At 46.5% G+C, this 18,310-nt stretch overlaps 1 protein-coding gene across 1 annotated transcript in view; it reads right to left on the bottom strand.

Moving 5' to 3' along the window:
* Positions 1-567: 567 nt before the first annotated feature.
* The window catches only part of LOC130130951 (vang-like protein 2), a 30,239-nt gene continuing 12,496 nt past the window's right edge, over positions 568-18,310 (bottom strand). The window contains exons 2-7 of the mRNA XM_056300815.1: positions 16,123-16,246; positions 10,740-11,347; positions 6,727-6,863; positions 5,249-5,384; positions 1,765-2,011; positions 568-828 (exon numbers count right to left, since the gene is read on the bottom strand). Coding sequence (XP_056156790.1) covers positions 568-828; positions 1,765-2,011; positions 5,249-5,384; positions 6,727-6,863; positions 10,740-11,347; positions 16,123-16,246 — 1,513 coding nt within the window. The remainder of the gene's footprint in view (positions 829-1,764; positions 2,012-5,248; positions 5,385-6,726; positions 6,864-10,739; positions 11,348-16,122; positions 16,247-18,310) is intronic.

Below are 18,310 nucleotides of genomic sequence, written 5' to 3'. Positions count from 1 at the left end.
CCCACGCGCTGAAGAGACTCGTGAGGATCTGCACGCTTCTGGATCCCACCGCTGCCACCAGTGTAACCGAGCATATTCCCGCCCGCTGCGGGATTCGAACCAGGGTTGTACTGCACCACGAGGCGACATCGCTAACTGCTCGACCAAAGGGGGCCGACCCCCTGGCCAGGGAGTCTTTTTAGTAGTTTACACTCACAAGGGATTAGCAAAAACACGTGTCTGCACGGCGCGGTGTGTGCTAGCACCCGGCGCTAACAGCCCGCCAGTTAGCTAGCAGTTCATAGACCTCGTCCTGTCTGTAGCTGATGGTCGGTGGCGTCAGCACCTGATCAGCCGGGGTCAGAGTTCAAATTTGTTGTTCCAGTTTGTTTCCTCACCGTACTCAATAGCCGCTAATAACGGTTTCAGGGACACGATCGCCGTGTTTCCTGAAAATGTGGAAGGACACGCAGGGCGAGGCCGGGCTACACTCCTTCATTCTTATCTTCATCTATAGCACTTCCTGTCTTGTTTTTTTGTCCCTCCATCCTCGGTTCATCTGTCCTCCTCACTTGCGGCCCTCCCTCCCTACACCGAGGTCTCAGACTGGAGCCTCATGACAAACTTGTGGCTCTTGGAGTCGACGAACTCCTCCCCCAGGCGCAGGAAGGGGAGGGGAGTCACCATGACGACCAGGGAGAAGTCGAGGCGTCGGAGGGAGAAGACGAGGCCGTCGCGAAGTGCCGCTGTCACCGGCTCCTCGCTCACAAGTAGCCACTGGCGCCCCCTGCCGCTATCCTTCTGGTACTGCAGGGTGGGACCCGGGGTGAGGTAGCGCTCAAGGAAAGCCTGGTGTGCAGGAAACACACAAGCACAGTTAGCACACACACAAATATGTATTTATCAGGCAGGTTTAATCACATCAACATCTGTCTGATGTGATATGTGGATTAGTTCAGAAAGAGGGCAATATGATATGATATGATATGATTTGACTTGATTTGATTTGACTTGATTTGATTTGATTGTGGCTGTCAGTTATTTTTATAGTCAAACAAACACAGTGTAAAATGTTTATCTCAACTAATTATGAAGTTTAGAACGGAGTCAAAATATTACTTCTGCCAACTGACGAGTAAGATGTGTCATCTACATTCCTGGTTTCTCTGATTCAGGTAAAATGATCATGATGAGTTCTCGTTTTTAAGACACTGAAACTTTCAGAATTACCCGACAAAACTGAATTGAAACCAAGTGAAGTAATCTGATACCATTTGCAGATTTTTTTTTTCACTTATTTTTTTTCAAATTAAATTTTCAGACTCCACATCCGACTAAATGACCTGTAAAGCAGGTTAAACGGGAGGTGAAAGTGGGTTTTATAAAAGCTTCATTAGGTATAGCTTGTGTAACCTACAAAAAGACTCACTGGCCGACCCCTGGCCGATGGGCCAGTGAGTCTTATTGTAGGTTACACTTGTATAAAAACATGCACAACATTCTGACTGGTTCTTGGGGCTGTTAAAATAAGACCTTTTTTAATGTTTTTTTTTTTATCATTGCTGGTTGAGTTTGAAGATTTTACCAAACCGACAGTATGTCAGTCATTGTAATGTCCACAGTCCACTACGGGTCACGTGACATTGCAAACACATTAAACTGTGTGAAGCGTGATCTTGGTTTCCTTCACGTTTCTTTGGTGCGACTACTAAAATGTGGACCACAGTGAAGAGCCTGGCCGAACATGTCCCTCTACCCCAGAGAACAGGGCTTGGTTTCGGTTACCTTGGGGGTCATGTTGTGGATGATGCAGAACTGCAGGTGGTTGATGATGCTCTCCATTGTGTGGTAGGCTTGTTGTCTGGTGCTGCGCAGGTACTTCTGCATGGCCCGGGCAATGGGGGTGAAAATGGCCTGTGCAGCCTCCCGCGGGTCCATTGCCTCCCGCGGGTTTTTGGGCGATAACGCGATCAGCTCGTCGTCTTGGAGACGCTTGATGTGGGTGAAGGCCTCCTCGACTGCCACCATCAGCCTGGGAGGTGAAAAAGCAGAATGAAAAACATCTCACCAGTGCCATAAAACATAGACAGTAAATGGTGTTTAATGACTTTTTTAACACATCTGTGTGCCTACATACACTTTTCTATTCGTTAATTAGCGAACCCTGACAGTGAATGGCAGCCTATTTTTTAATATAATTTTCAAATTTAATTTTGATTTATGCATAAAAGGAAGCAGTGGTTTTCTTTGCTTTACATTTACATTTAACACTAGAACGACCGAGGCCGCCATTTTGACGGTTTTGGATTTTCAAAGTTTAACCACTTTGTGAGGAAAAAAAAGATACAGACCTACCACTCCCCGTGCCCTAAAACTGCATATATCTGCATTAAAATGGTTTTAGATCAATTGCACAAAAGAAAAGTTATGATAAGATCTACCTAAAACGACCATGAGTGGTCAAAACGACGGCTCATAATTTGCGCGTGATCGTGCACGTCATGTCACTATTTATTTATTTATTTCTCCTAGTGTTCGCCAAGTATTCTCCTAATGCTCTCCTAGTGTTCACCTAATGTTGTCCTAGTATTCTCCTATGTTCTCCTAATGTGGTCCTAGTATTCTCCTAATGCTCTCCTAGTGTTCACCTAATGTTGTCCTAGCATTCTCCTAATGTTCTCCTAATGTGGTCCTAGTATTCTCCTAATGTTCTCCTAGTATTCTCCTAATGTTCTCCTAATGCTCTCCTAGTGTTCACCTAATGTTGTCCTAGCATTCTCCTAATGTGGTCCTAGTATTCTCCTAATGTTCTCCTAATGCTCTCCTAGTGTTCACCTAATGTTGTCCTAGTATTCTCCTAGTATTCTCCTAGTGTTCACCTAATGTTCTCCTAATGTTGTCCTAGTATTCTCCTAGTATTCTCCTAATGTTGTCCTAGTATTCTCCTAATGTTCTCCTAATGCTCTCCTAATGTTCTCCTAATGTTGTCCTAGTATTCTCCTAATGTTCTCCTAATGTTGTCCTAGTATTCTCCTAATGTTCTCCTAATGTTGTCTGAGTATTCTCCTAATGTTCTCCTAATGTGGTCCTAGTATTCTCCTAATGTTGTCCTAGTGTTCACCTAATGTTCTCCTAATGTTGTCCTAGTATTCTCCTAATGTTGTCCTAGTATTCTCCTAGTATTCTCCTAATGTTGTCCTAGTATTCTCCTAATGTTCTCCTAATGCTCTCCTAGTGTTCACCTAATGTTGTCCTAGTATTCTCCTAGTATTCTCCTAATGTTGTCCTAGTATTCTCCTAATGTTCTCCTAATGCTCTCCTAGTATTCTCCTAATGTTGCCCTAGTATTCTCCTAATGTTCTCCTAATGTTGTCTGAGTATTCTCCTAATGTTCTCCTAATGTGGTCCTAGTGTTCTCCTAACGTTCTCCTAGTGTCTCCTAATTTTGTCCTAGTATTCTCCTAGTGTTCGCCAAGTATTGTCCTAATGTTCTCCTAGTGTTCCCCTAGTGTTCTCCTAATGTTCTCCTAGTGTTTTCCTAATGCTGTCCTAGTATTCTCCTAATGTTCTCCTCGTGTTCTCATAGTGTTCTCCTAATTTTGTCCTAATGTTCTCACATTGTTCTCCAAATGTTCTCCTGGTGTTCTCCTAATGTTCTCCTAATTTTGTCCTAGTATTCTCATAGTGTTCTCATAGTGTTCTCCAAATGTTCTCCTAGTGTTTCCTAATGTCCTCTTAGTGATGACTTAATTGATTATGACTAATGACTACTGCAAACTGTTCTCTTCTCTCACGTCTTTTCTCTCTCTCTGAACGACGTCGTCTCCTTTCTCTCTTTGTGTGTGTGAATGGTGTCATGCGAGTCTCTCTTGTGTGCACGCGCAGTCGGTTCTCCTCCCAGGTCTCCGTGGTGATGGTGGTCACCACTTGGATGCTGCCTGGCATTCCCCTCGTCACATTTTCTTTTTATATATCTTATAAATCCGTATAATTAAAAAAAATTTTTTTTTTACATGATGATGCTGGTCACGTGGCTTGGGTCCTGGACTGTTCCGGTGGCGCCTGGACACTGCTTGGCATCCTGCGCATCATATTCTTCATAAATTTTATAAGTCCATTATAACTTTGTTATCCTCTTTCAATGTTGTATTGTGTAAATTGTGTAAACACAACATCACTGCACGTCGTCTGTCTTGGGAGAGAGCTCCTCCTCTGTTGCTCTCCTTGAGCTTTCTTCCCATTTTTTCTCCCTGTTAAAGGTTTTTTAGGGAGTTGTTCCTTATCCGATGAGACGGTCTAAGGACAGGATGTTGCGTTGCTGTAAAGTCCACTGAGGCAAATTTGTAATTTGTGATACTGGGCTATACAAATAAAACTGACTTGACTAGTGTTTTCCCGGTCGGTCTCTGTGTGTCTGTGGCCTGGGCGTGTCTGTCTCTCTCCTCTCCCCTCTGGTTTCTCGCTCCACCAGCACACCTGACCTGCAGTCCTCGTCTGATCATCGGCCTGCCATCAGCTCATCAGCGCCACAGCATAGGAACTCGCCTCTTACACCCACCCCTCGCCAGATCCTTGCTTCTGTTTCAGTGGTGGTAAACGACCCAGCAATCATGTCTTTATAATCCAGGTAAGCAAATCACAGAACGGTGAATCCGTTCATCTGGACACAACGTTTATTGAGAGAAACATTTCATCACTTAAGTGATGAACTGACCAACTGACTGCAGGTCAGTTGAATGAGTGATGAAACGTTTTGTTGAGTCCAGACGAACTGATTCACCTTTCTGTTACCCAGCCAGCAGTACTGTGAATACTGTTCTCGTGCTCATTTCCTAATCATCACTTCCTCTGCCTCAGGATCTTCACGCTTGCCTGCCTCATCTGCTCGCTTGCACATCACAGGGCTTGTCTTCATTCGGCCACGCTTCCTCCCTCGTCCGCTGGTCCGACTCATCATCTGCTAGGCTCTGCCGTCCACCATCGCCTCTCCACCTTCTCCTTGCCTACCATCCTGACTTCCCTTTATCCCTCAAATAAAGCCCCTTTTCTTATTTACGAGAGTCCCTTGTCTGTGTCTGCACTCGGGGTTCACCAAAACCAGGATCTCCCACAAACCCATTAATAACGGGTAGATTAGATTTACCAGTTTCATGGCTGAACTGGGCAATGACGTGTACTTTCAAGTTCACGTGGTAAACATAATTTCTAATTAACAGCCCATATGATTTATTTTACATTTCTGTTTGTGTGTGTGTGTGTGTGTTTTCACCTGGCCCTGCGTTTACGGATCCTGCGGTCCATCTCTGCCTCCTCGTAGTAGTATTCATTGTGGGAGTTGTCGCGTCTTCGGGCAGCGGCGGCGATCATGGCTCTGGACTGACCCGTGGAGTTGTTGGCATTGTTTTCTGTGGATTCACATCAACACAGACCAATCAAACACATGGGACAGTCCCAATAATGTGACACAATGACCCACGTCGGCCACAGACTGCGTGCTGATCAGGAGGTAAAGAGTGAAGACGATCACAGAAGGCCTTGTGGCATGTGGGTAAGATACAGCCATGGACAAACCAACCTGTTCTCTCTCCTGAAACAGCTAGGCCTCAGGCATCAGCCGATCAATCAAATCAATTAAATCAATCAATCACAATATTGTCTGGTTGGGAAATTTGTTGTGCAGTCAGGATTAAAAGATACAAGAGACAATCCAAGTCCACTGTGAGAGCAGCACACACATCCACATCCTGTAAGACACAAACCCTCTTTTCATAACTCTGCAAAACTGCATGTATGCAGAAATGCTGTATAATTTGCAAAGGGCTAGCATGGGCTAGCAGTTAGCTTAGCCTGCCCCGCGTCCGTGTCCTGTCAGACCGCCCTCGGTGTTACCTCCTCGGTCGCAGCTCCAGGCAGGGCCGTGGTCCCTGGGCACACAAGACGCAGCAGACCAAGTTTTCACAGCCGATCCAGCGCCAGCTCTCCCAGCCATCAAACGAAGACAAAACTTAAACGCAGACGTGGACAAAGACACTGCACAGATGGTACTGGGCAAGGCCACTGCAAATGTGAATTCGCGCCGCCATCTTCACATTCCGGTACCGGGTGAGGCCTGTCATTGTCTGCAAGGCTGCTGCAAACGTGAATTCGCGCCGCCATCTTCCCACATCGGAAGCGGTGAAACCTATATCTCCATGGTAACAGCCTACAATATCGCCATAGTAACATCCTCCTATATCTCCATGGTAACAACCTATATCACCATGGTAACCATGCAGTCACCATTTTCTGCATTATAATGAGTGAACAGAGATGATACACCAGTATCCAAAACAAACGTAGATCGTAAAAGGCTGCTGAATTGCAGTTGCTTCTAGTGTCCAGCTGATTCCAGTTACACGTGATATTTCTCGAGATGTACTATAATATCTAGGTATTTTTTGCGGACTATTTGATGCATACTGTGGTTTCAGACATAGTGCAAAAACTTGCAAGCTATTTTGGCGTACTAAATAACTTGCTAGTATGCGAATCTGGCGGCAGGGCAGGTTTTCTTTCGGTGAACCAGCCAGTATAGTGCAGGGCTGGAAAGAAAACCTGCACCCACATGATCCTCATCCATGACACACGAATGAGTGTCAGTGTTGAGACTAAAGGAAAGAGCATGAAATGAAGAAGGAAATGAAGAGACAAGTACAGGGAAGAGAGGAAATGATGAAAGGACTGAGAGTTATAGGAAGACAGTTTTACCCTCTCCCAGGTTGTAGACTTTGAAGCCGGACATCTTCTTGGACAGGATGGACTTGGGCAGGTTCAGCAGAGCAGGGTTGTGGACAGGGAAGTCAGTGTAGTACTGGTCTAATACCCACACCGCTGCCCGCTGGATACTAATGAGCGAGACAGAGACAGACAGAGACGGTCTGTTCAGTACCCTATTCATCACTGTTTGCAGATGATGGTCGGATTTATTTATTCACTTTTTATGCAGAAAACTGCGCACATCTGTATCTTAAAACAAATACTTATATCATAAATATCATTATCATAACACCACTGCAACTACAATGACTGCTATTACCACTAATACTAATATGAATATTAATACTAATGGTACTGCCACCAATGTTACTACCACTTTTACTTCTACTATTGCTTATTGCTACTACTACTACTGTTAGTGTTACTACTTCTACACAACCACCACCACCACCACTACTACTACTATTATACTATACTACTGCTATACTACTAATACTACTACTACTATGACTACTGTTAGGGTTACTACTTCTACACAACCACCACCACCATCACTACTACTACTATTATACTATGCTACTAATACTACTACTACTATGACTACTGTTAGTGTTACTACTTCTACACCACCACCACTACTACCATTACTATACTACTACCACTACTACTACTACTACTACTACTACTGTTAGTGTTACTACTTCGACACAAGCACTACTACCACCACCACCACCACTACTATACTATACTACTGCTATACTACTAATACTACTACTACTATGACTCCTACTACTACTGTTAGTGTTACTACTTCTACACAACCACCACCACCACCACCACTACTACTATACTATACTACTGCTATACTACTACTACGACTACTACTACTGTTAGTGTTACTACTTCTACACAACCACTACTACCACCACCACCACCACTACTACTACTACTGTTAGTGTTACTACTTCGACACAACCACTACTATACTATACTACTGCTATACTAGCTATACTACTAATACTACTACTACTGTTAGTGTTACTACTTCTACACAACCACTACTACCACCACCACCACTACTACCACTACTATACTACTATACTACTACTACTGTTAGTGTTACTACTTCTACACAACCACTACTACCAACACCACCACCACCACTACTACTACTACTACTACTACTACTACTACTGCTGGTAGTGTTGCTACTCCTACACAACCACTACTACCACCACCACCACCACTACTGCTACTACCACCACCACTACTACTACTACTACTACTACTACTACTTCTACTACTACTACTAATAATAATAATAATAATAATAACTGCTACAACTACTACCATTATTACTACTGTTAGAATATCAACAATAATTATAACTACTAATACTACTACTAATACTACTACTAACAGTGACGAAGACAATAACATTATAAGCCAACCAGAACACAGTTTCTATTAATAAAGTATATGAGTACATCTTTGTAATACGGTTCATTTGTCATATTGAGACAGATGTAGCAGCTGTTGTATTGTCATAAACAGGATGACCGGCGTCCTTCTGACACCCAGCGTGTCACAACCTCACTTCCTTTACGGTATGGTATGTTTTATGGTACGCTTGTGAAAGATGGAACACATGATTTGGCAATTATCACAATTACTATTCTAGGGAAGTTCTTTTTACATGAGAACAGATTTCTGAGAATGCAGCCAAACTTCCTCATATTTCATAGGGAATTGTGTCATTACTGCTGTCCATATTAGCCAGCACAGTGGCCTCACAGCAAGAAGGTCCTGGGTTCGAGCCCCGGGGTAGTCCAACCTTGGGGGTCATCCCGGGTCATCCTCTGTGTGGAGTTTGCATGTTCTCCCCGTGTCTGTGTGGGTTTCCTCCAGGTGTTCCGGTTTCCTCCCGCGGTCCAAAGACATGTAGGTCAGGTGTATCAGCTGTACCAAATTGTCCCTGGCTGTGAATGTGTGTGTGTGTGTGTGTGTGTGTGTGTGTGTGTGTGTGTGTGTGTGTGTGTGTGTGTGTGTGTGTGTGTGTGCCCTGTGATGGGCTGGTGGCCTGTCCAGGGTGTCTCCCCGCCTGCCGCCCAATGACTGCTGGGATAGGCCTCAGCATCCCTGCAACCCTGAGAGCAGGATAAGCGGGTTGGATAATGAACGGATGGGTGGATGGATGGATGGATGGTATGGAATATCTCATAATTTTGCTGATAGGGTCGTTTAGTTTATTGTCAAGCTGACATAACTTGGTAGTATGATAAGTGTGAGCACTGGGAATCAGGCACCTCCCCGTTGATATTATAATGATATTTTAGTGCAGAGTCAATAACATATTGCAATTTTTCAAATATCACAATATCATAAACATTGAAATTCATCCATCCATTCCTTCCATTATCGAAGCCGCTTATCCTGCTCTCAGGGTCGCGGGGATGCTGAAGCCTATCCCAGCAGTCATTGGGCGGCAGGCTAGGGACAATTTAGTATGGCCAATCACCTGACCTACATGTCTTTGGACTGTGGGAGGAAACTGGAGCAGACATGGGGAGCACATGCAAACTCCATACAGAGGATAACACAGGATGGCCTCCAAGGTTGGACTACCCCGGGGCTCAAACCCAGCCCAGACAGCAAAATTGCTGTGGCACGGACCCGTCCCTCGCCCGACACTTTATCTGGCCCACATACCGCGTGGAATGATGGCACTTGGGTGGTCCGCTCCTGTTTGCCAGATCTGGGCCAGAACCAAGCCATAGCAACGCCGCATGTGCCACATATTTGCCGAATGTGGCCATATTTGTTTTGTGATATTTGGGCCATATTCACCATTTACCACACGGGCCACTTCAGGGTCACATCCAGATCACATGTTGCCCAGAGCACCGCATCTTTGCCAAAAAAGGCCCACATTTGATTTGGCACATTTGGGCCAGATTTGCTATTATACATGTGGGCCACTTCGGGCTCACATCCATGTTGTTAGGGCCAGAAGAAGACCACCAGTGCTGCATCGTTGCCTGAAGTGGCCCACATCCGGATGCTGTCTGGGAGGATCTTCTTGCTGTGAGGCGACCATGCTAACCACTGCGCCATCATGCCGCCCATTACGATTCAATATTAAAATATTTTTCTTATCAACAGTAAAATGTGAAAACTGCAATAGTCAAATCAAAATGCATTTCTTATTTGACTCCCCGTGTGTCAGAAGAGCCTAAACCATGAGTCAGGTTCCTACGTAAAACATTCAAACAGTTCACTCAAAACCGTTTTTTGGTTTGGTTTTTTTTGGGGAATTTTCCCACTTTTTCCCCCCAGTTGTACTTGGCCAGTTACCCCACTCCTCTGAGCCGTCCCGGTCTCTGCTCCACCCCCTCTGAGCCGTCCCGGTCTCTGCTCCACCTCCTCTGCTGACCCGGGGAGGGCTGCAGACTACCACATGCCTCCTCCCATACATGTGGAGTCACCAGCCGCTTCTTTTCACCTGACAGTGAGGAGTTTCACCAGGGGGATGTAGCGCGTGGGAGGATCATGCTATTCCCTCCAGTTCCCCCTCCCCCCGGAACAGGTGCCCCGACCGACCAGAGGAGGCGCTAGTGCAGCGACCAGGACACATACCCACATCCGGCTTCTCACCCGCAGACACGGCCAATTGTGTCTGTAGGGACGCCCGACCAAGCCGGAGGTAACACGGGGATTCGAACCGATGATCCCAGTGTTGGTAGGCAACGGACTAGACCGCTAGGCTACCCGGACGCCCTTCAAAACAGTTTTGTGCACAAGTCAAGTCAAGTCGATTTTATTTGTGTAGCCCAGTATCACAAATTACAAATTTACCTCAAGGGGCTTTACAGCAAGTTTGGTGACGCATTGTAGCTAACGACGTGAGCCCTGTATCTGTGCACATGAGAACACAAAGTTCTACGAGTGTTCCCAAGACACAAACAGACACACACACACGCGCACACACAAACACCTGCACCGACCTGAGATGGCCTACGTTGTAGAAGCGGCTGGCTCCATCAGTGCTCCTCACCACCTTCAGACTGAAGGCGGGCTGCAGGTGTCGGACCTCCAGCAGCAGCAGGGCCAGGTACTGGATGAACAGCAGCGCGTCCACCAGCGATGCCGCATATCCCACAATCCCCCGGTAGTCCCTCTCTCTGGACTCCAGCACACGCACACCATAGAACAGCCAGTAGGATGCCACAAAGAGGAAGACCAGCACCATCAGGAGGCAGCGGAAGACAAAGAAGCGCGGCAGCGTGGCCCTTGGCGGGCGGAGGAACAGCGCCCAGGTGGAGATGAGGAGCACCAGCAATTTGAAGGCCAGTGAGACGTAGAGACCCTCGCAGGGTGTCCCGCACGGCTCCAGTGCCTCCCGCCACAGCAGCAGTGGGAGGAGCAGGAAGGCCAGTGGGGTCAGCAGAGCGAAGAGCCCCAGCACGGCAGCCAATGCCGGGCCCAGGAAACGCCGGCAATTCAGCGGGGAGGACTCCTCCAGGTCTTTGGAGACCCGCGTCAAGTCCTCTTGGGAGATGCTGTCCACGGAGGTGCCGGTAACCACCGTGGTGGTCTCACCCCAGTTATCATCCTGTGGGGACGGAGAGAAAACAAGGTTAAATGTGAACGTCCAGCAAAGAAGGCAGAAACACAGCAACACTAGAAGGCAAGTTTTTAAGTCGAAAAGTTGTTTTGAGTGATGAAACCAGGACTCCCACTCCTCTAAAGAGTCATTTCACCCCACACCATTCTGGTGAGTTTGCTGACATCTACAGGTTAAAAACCATGTAAAGGTTAAAACATGGCAGGACTTGTGCCTGGATATACAAGACAGTTGTTGCTGACAGAAGATCATGTTATTCACGGGAAGGTGGATCAATTCATCTGTACACAAGGTTTGGTGGGAGATTCGTCAGTCTCAGCTGACGTAGTTTGTTCATCAACCTGGTAGATAGTTCAGGGCTTTTCCCTTCTCTTTCCATAGACAACTGAATCGTTGCATTTGAAGCAATGAGAGGAGGTGATGGTGGGGAAGGAGCCAGGCGGCAGCATGGAAACGAGGCTTGGTGGACATTTTTTTTCTCAGCTGACTGCAGGCATCCCCCAATCTTATAAACAGCACAGTTGCATAACTGAAACCGGCGATCAGTTTCATATGCAAATTGCTGTGACCATTAATTAGAGTTAGGATGGCCATGTGTACTATTCACAGAGGATTGGGGAATAGTTGCAATCACAGCATTGCAAGATGGTGACAGATGTATTCTCACACCCCACCCTCCCCTGTTCAGGCATGGTCATTCCCTCTTCATATAGATGGCCTCTGTGACTCCCCGTTCAAACCTGCGTTCCTCCCTATCCAGGATGTGCACATTCTCATCCTTGAAAGAGTGGCCACTGGCCTGTAGATGGTTTAGACTGTGGAGTCCTGGCCTGACATGTTGTAGATGGTGTAGACTGTGGAGTCCTGGCCTGTAGATGGTGTAGACTGTGGAGTCCTGGCCTGTAGATGGTGTAGACTGTGGAGTCCTGGCCTGACGTGTTAGCTCTTCTGTGTTGTGCCAAACTCTTGGCCAGCATCTGGGGTGGACCAACTTCTGGCCCAGTGTGTTTTGGGGTTTGAAAGCAACTGAGACGCAGTGTTTGGAAAATAGGCATCTCAAGTTTTCCGACACTCCCACCACATGCAGAATCACCACTGGTTTAGGGTTAAACAGCTGTTGTCCTTCTCCTCTCTTCGATGAGCTGGTGCACTGTCTGGGCGTCTTCCTGGCTTTGACAAATGGTCAGTTAGGATAACCACACTTAACCAGGGCCTGTTTAATGTGGGATTTCTCCCCTTCCCCGGACGCTGTGTCGGTGGGGACGTTGTCAGCTCGGTGGTCCAGCATCCTGATGACTCCTAGTTTTGTGCTCCAGTGGATGATGAGAGTCAAACCTTAAGTACTGATCAGTATGTGTTGGTTTACAGTAAACACCAACAATCAGATGTCCCTCATCACCAATTGCAATTTCACCGTGTCAGAAGGCTACCCTGTCATGTTCCTCATCCTCCCTGGTGAACTTGATGTGGTGTCCACAGAGTTCATGTGGTCGGTTAAACCTGGTACATCCTGAGATTTAATTTTAACCCAGGTGTCGTCCACAAATCTGAACGATGGCTAGGTGGTGTTCCTGGATAGGACATCAAAGCCTCTTTTCCACTTCCTCCATATACAAGTTGGCCACTACAGCTGAGACTGGGGAACCCATAGCACACCCATGCCTCTGCCTATAGTACTGCCCCATCTGTGAAGTACGTGGATTGAAGACACAGCTTCAGGAGCAGACACACTTGGTCAGTGTTAAGGGTGGTCCTATTGCTAAGGGTGGGGTCGTTTTGTAATTTCATATGGACCACCTTCACTGCTTCATCAACAGGAACACACGTGAAGACAGACTTAACGTCATAAGAGACCATTGTTTAATCCCCCTCCATACTGATGTCCCTCACCATCCATCCATCCATCATCCAAACCACTTCTCCCGCTCTCAGGTTCATGGGGATGCTGAGCCTATCCCAGCAGTCACTGGGCGGCAGGCGGGGAGACACCCTGGACAGGCCGCCAGGCCATCACAGGGACTGACTGATCACGAGGATACAAGATTGTTAATACAAAAATTCAAATATCTGTTAGTCAGATAAGAGCGAAACCATTTTAACGCTGTACTAGAAATGCCAACCCAGTTCCCCACCCTGTCAAGTAAGATGGCATGATCCATGGTCTCAAAGGCAGCCGTTAGATCTAGGAGAATAAGAATATTCACCTTTATCAGCATGCACAAGAATCCTTAACCTTATCCACAAAATCCATAGTGTTCTGAATGGGATGTTCATTACTGTTTTGGGTTAAGTATAGATGCGAGAAATTCAGGTTGTAGGTCACTGAGTTAATCATTCAAACAATAGGCCGTATTGACACATCCTGTTTATGTATCTTATGTAAACCATACAGACGAGGTACTTCTTTTGCCATCTTACAATGCTGTGATTGCAACCATTCCCAAACCCTCTGTGAATAGTACACATGGCCACTGTAACTCTAGGTAATGGTCACGCCCATATTTGCATATGAAGCTGGTCGTTGGTTTCAGTCGCTATGCCACTGTATTGTTTATAAGGGTGGGGTACCTGCAGTCACTGTATTGTTGATAAGGGTGGGGACACCTGCAGTCACTGTATTGTTTATAAGGCTGGGGACACCTGCAGTCACTGTATTGTTTATAGGGGCTGGGACACCTGCAGCCACTGTATTGTTTATAAGGGTGGGGACACCTGCAGTCACTGTATTGTTTATAAGGGTGGGGACACCTGCAGTCACTGTATTGTTTATAGGGGCTGGGACACCTGCAGCAACTGTATTGTTTATAGGGGTGGGGGTACCTGCAGTCACTGTATTGTTTATAGGGTGGGGAAACCTGCAGCCACTGTATTGTTTATAGGGGTGGGGGTACCTGCAGTCACTGTATTGTTTATAAGGGTGGGGACACCTGCAGTCACTGTATTGTTAATAAGGGTGGGGATACCTGCAGCAACTGTATTGTTGATAAGGGTGGGGACACCTGCAATCACTATTGTTTATAAGGGTGGGGACACCTGTAGTCACTATAATGTTTATAAGGGTGGGGACACCTAAAGTCACTGTATTGTTTATAAGGGTGGGGACACCTGCAGTCACTGTATTGTTAATAAGGGTGGGGATACCTGCAGTCACTGTATTGTTGATAAGGGTGGGGACACCTGCAGTCACTGTATTGTTGATAAGGGTGGGGACACCTGCAGTCACTGTATGGGTTATAAGGATGGGGACACCTGCAGTCAGGTGAAACTGAAGAGGTCACTTAGATGATGATGAAACACTTCTCCTAATAAACGTTGTGTCCAGATAAACTGATTCTACCTTCTGGAAGTTCCTTATCTGGATTATTGCCTCTCAGTGTGAGTCTCAACGGTGTGACTTAGCAGACATTGACATAAACATGACATTTAGCTAAAAAGGACACTAGAATATGCCGTCTCAGTTGGTAAAAATATGGTTTTATGAACTAACTTTACAATGTTCCATGACCTCGATAATATTTCCAGGACATCTGATTGAACCCTATCTTTTTCCAGGTATTTTCCATGACTGCAAAACTACTCTATAAATGTCCAGGTTTTCCTGGACATTTCCAGGAACCCTGCAAAAGTGTTAATTGGTGCATTTAAACTGCGTGGACGCTCCTCCTCTGAACGTCTCTCGATTGTGGAGCATCAACAGAGACCCAGAGACCAAATCACAGCTTCTTTTTTTTTTGGTTTCTGCTGCTGCTTTCTGCTACTTGGGGTCAACTGTCCAAAGTAACAGGGAGTGCAGAAGAGAGGTGAAGAAGAGAGTGCAGGCAGGGTGGAGTGGGTGGAGAAGAGTGTCAGGAGTGATGTGTGACAGAAGGGTACCAGCAAGAGTTAAAGGGAAGGTTTACAAGATGGTAGTGAGACCAGCTATGTTGTATGGTTTGGAGACAGTGGCGCTGATGAAAAGACAGGAGGAGGAGGTGGAGGTGGCAGAGATGAAGATGATAAGATTTTCATTGGGAGTGATGAAGAAGGACAGGATTAGGAACGAGTATATTAGAGGGACAGCTCAGGCTGGACGGTTTGGAGACAAAGCAAGAGAGGCAAGATGGAGATGGTGTGGACATGTGTGGAGGAGAGATGCTGGGTATACTGGGAGAAGGATGCTGAAGATGGAGCTGCCAGGGAAGAGGAGAAGAGGAAGGCCAAAGAGGAGGTTTATGGATGTGGTGAGGGAGGACATGCAGGTGGCTGGTGTGACGGAGGAAGATGCAGAGGACAGGAAGAGATGGAGACAGATGATCTTCTGTGGTGACCCCTAACGGGAGCAGCTGAAAGTAGTAGTAATAGTAGTGGTAGTAGTAGTAGTAGTAGTAGTAGCAGTAGTAGTAGTAGTAGTAGTAGCAGTAGTGGTAGTAGTAGTAGCTGCTGCAAATGACCTGTGTGGAGGCCTGCATTGCTCCATAGATGTATCAAATAAGGTGCATCAAATGACATGAGGCAATCTTCACTTTCAGGTCGTCTGGGTCATAAATAACAATACATGTCTACGCTCTGCAACCCCAAGGTAAAGACATCACACAGAAAGACACACAGAAGGACACACGGGGACTGCAAACTAAAACCTATACGGCTGCTGCATGTTACTGGAGGAGGCATAAGGAGGTGTATGGAGGTGTACAGAAGTGTCTAAATCAACTACAGTGGGGGACTGTCCCAAGCCATAGAGGAGGTATATAAAGACGGAGGACGCTGACTGTGTGACCCCTGACCCTGTCATCTCCCCGGGTGGACTCTGTGTCTTGCAGGGTCTCTCCGGGAGCCTGGATCGTCACCGACTTTTCCCCGCGAGCGCTGCTGTCACGACTCTTTGAACGATGCCGGTCCCTCCTTTCCCTGGAGACACACACACACACACACACACACACACACACACACACACACAGCATGTTATCTAGTTTTTGGAGAAACCGGGTTTACTATCAAGACTTTAGTCAAACAGCTCTTTTTGTATAATTTTCATCACACCAGAGTCCCGGAGAACGCTGATCTCTGATTGGCTGGAGGGTGTGTGTTAAAACCGTGTAATACACACAAATTTCAGCTCAAGTTCAATCAGTTTATGTTTTTTTAATAGGAAATATGGCCCAAATATGCCAAATTACATGTGGGCCTTTTTTGGCAAAGATGCGGTGCTCTGGGCAACATGTTATCTGGATGTGACCCTGCAGCGCCCCGTGTGGTAAATGGTGAATATGGCTCAAATATCACAAAACAAATATGGCCACCTTTGGCAAATATGTGGCACATACAGCATTGCTATGGCTTGGTTCTGGCCCAGATCTGGCAAACAGGAGTGGACCGCCCAAGTGCCATCATTCCACGTGGTATGTGGGCCACATGAAGTGTCGGGTGTGGGGCGGGTCCGGGCCACAAGCAATTTTGCTATCTGGGTCTGGGCTAAGCCCTGAATGTCCTCAAATCCTGGAAATGCCCCTGAATTTAGCCCCACCGCTCTGATACCATACCTTATCATTTTATTAAGTAATATTTCATGGTGTGATTCAGCCCTATGATGGCCTGGCGGCCTGTCCAGGGTGTCTCCCTGCCTGCCGCCCAATGGCTGCTGGGATAGGCTCCAGCAACCCCGTGACCCTGAGAGCAGGATAAGCGGTTTGGATAACGGATGGATGGATACTTCATTGATCCGACAGGGAGATCTTCTCTGCATTTAACCCATCCTAGCTGTGTAGCTGGAAGCAGCAGGCAGCTGCCGTGCAGCGCCCGGGGACCAACTCCAGTTTGTGTCGCCATGCCTCGGTCAGGGGCACAGACAGGACTATTAACCCTAACATGCATGTCTTCATCCTTGTGTATATATCTGAAGATTGTTGTGTCGCAGTGTTGTTATTCTATGTTAAGTACACCGAGAGAGCCACGAAACCGGAGTCAAATTCCAGGTATGTGCAAAACTCCCCACTGGCCAATAAACATGATTCTGATTCTAATATATGTTATAATTCCATTATAATTCTGTTATCCTCTTTCAATGTTGTATTGTGTAAATTTTGTAACACAAAATCCATTGCATGTTGTCCATCTCGGGAGAGAGATCCCTCCGCTGTTGCGCTCCCTGAGGTTTCTCCCTGTTAAAGGGTTGTTTTAGGGAGTTGTTCATAAGGACAGGATGTTGTGTTGCTTTAAAGCCCCTCGAGGCAAATTTGTAGCTTGTGATACTGGGCTACACAAATAAAACTGACTTGACTTGATGCGGGCGGTGTGTTGCCGTGGTTACAGCGTAGGAATTTAGAACAGTGATTAAACTTGAGCCGGACTACGCATGCATTACACGGCTTACAAGTCCTTACAAGTCCTCCAGACCTTATGACCACATAGGTCGTATAGCCACTAATACGACCCACAGGAGTGTTTCCTAAATTAGTGCCCCTACTGGCGGCAGCAGATATGCCACAGATACTTTTCGCCTCTGTGCATTGTGGGCTTTTATCTACTTGTTGACATCCTTTTTACAACGCCTCATAAAGGTAAGTAGTCAGTAAATAGTGATAAAAAAAATGGAGAACAACAGAATATGTAGTCAGTGCGTTTGGCAGCACGACCGCTAGGGGTCGCTTAACTTTAAAACGTAACTATAGGTTGTAATAAGCCACTTGTACAAACGAGCTATGGGGTCGTTTTTTGGTGGAGGACAGTCTCATTGGAGGACACACCCTCCAGCCAATCAGAGACTGGAGGGTGGAGGACACACCCTCTGGCCAATCAGAGACCATTATTCTCTGGGACCATGGTGTAAAGAATTTTAACACACTCCACATGGGTTCCTTGCTTCCACTTTGTGCATTAAAATGCTTTGACTCACACCGTGTTACGGATTATCTTTTACTAATCAGATATGTGGTCATATCACAAGAGGACAGTTGACATAGCATCAGGCCGGTT

This window comes from Lampris incognitus, chromosome 20, assembly GCF_029633865.1.
Source record: "Lampris incognitus isolate fLamInc1 chromosome 20, fLamInc1.hap2, whole genome shotgun sequence".
Lineage (NCBI taxonomy): Eukaryota > Metazoa > Chordata > Actinopteri > Lampriformes > Lampridae > Lampris > Lampris incognitus.
The sequence above is the reverse complement of the archived record's forward strand: the minus strand, read 5'-3'. Positions and strand labels throughout refer to the sequence as shown.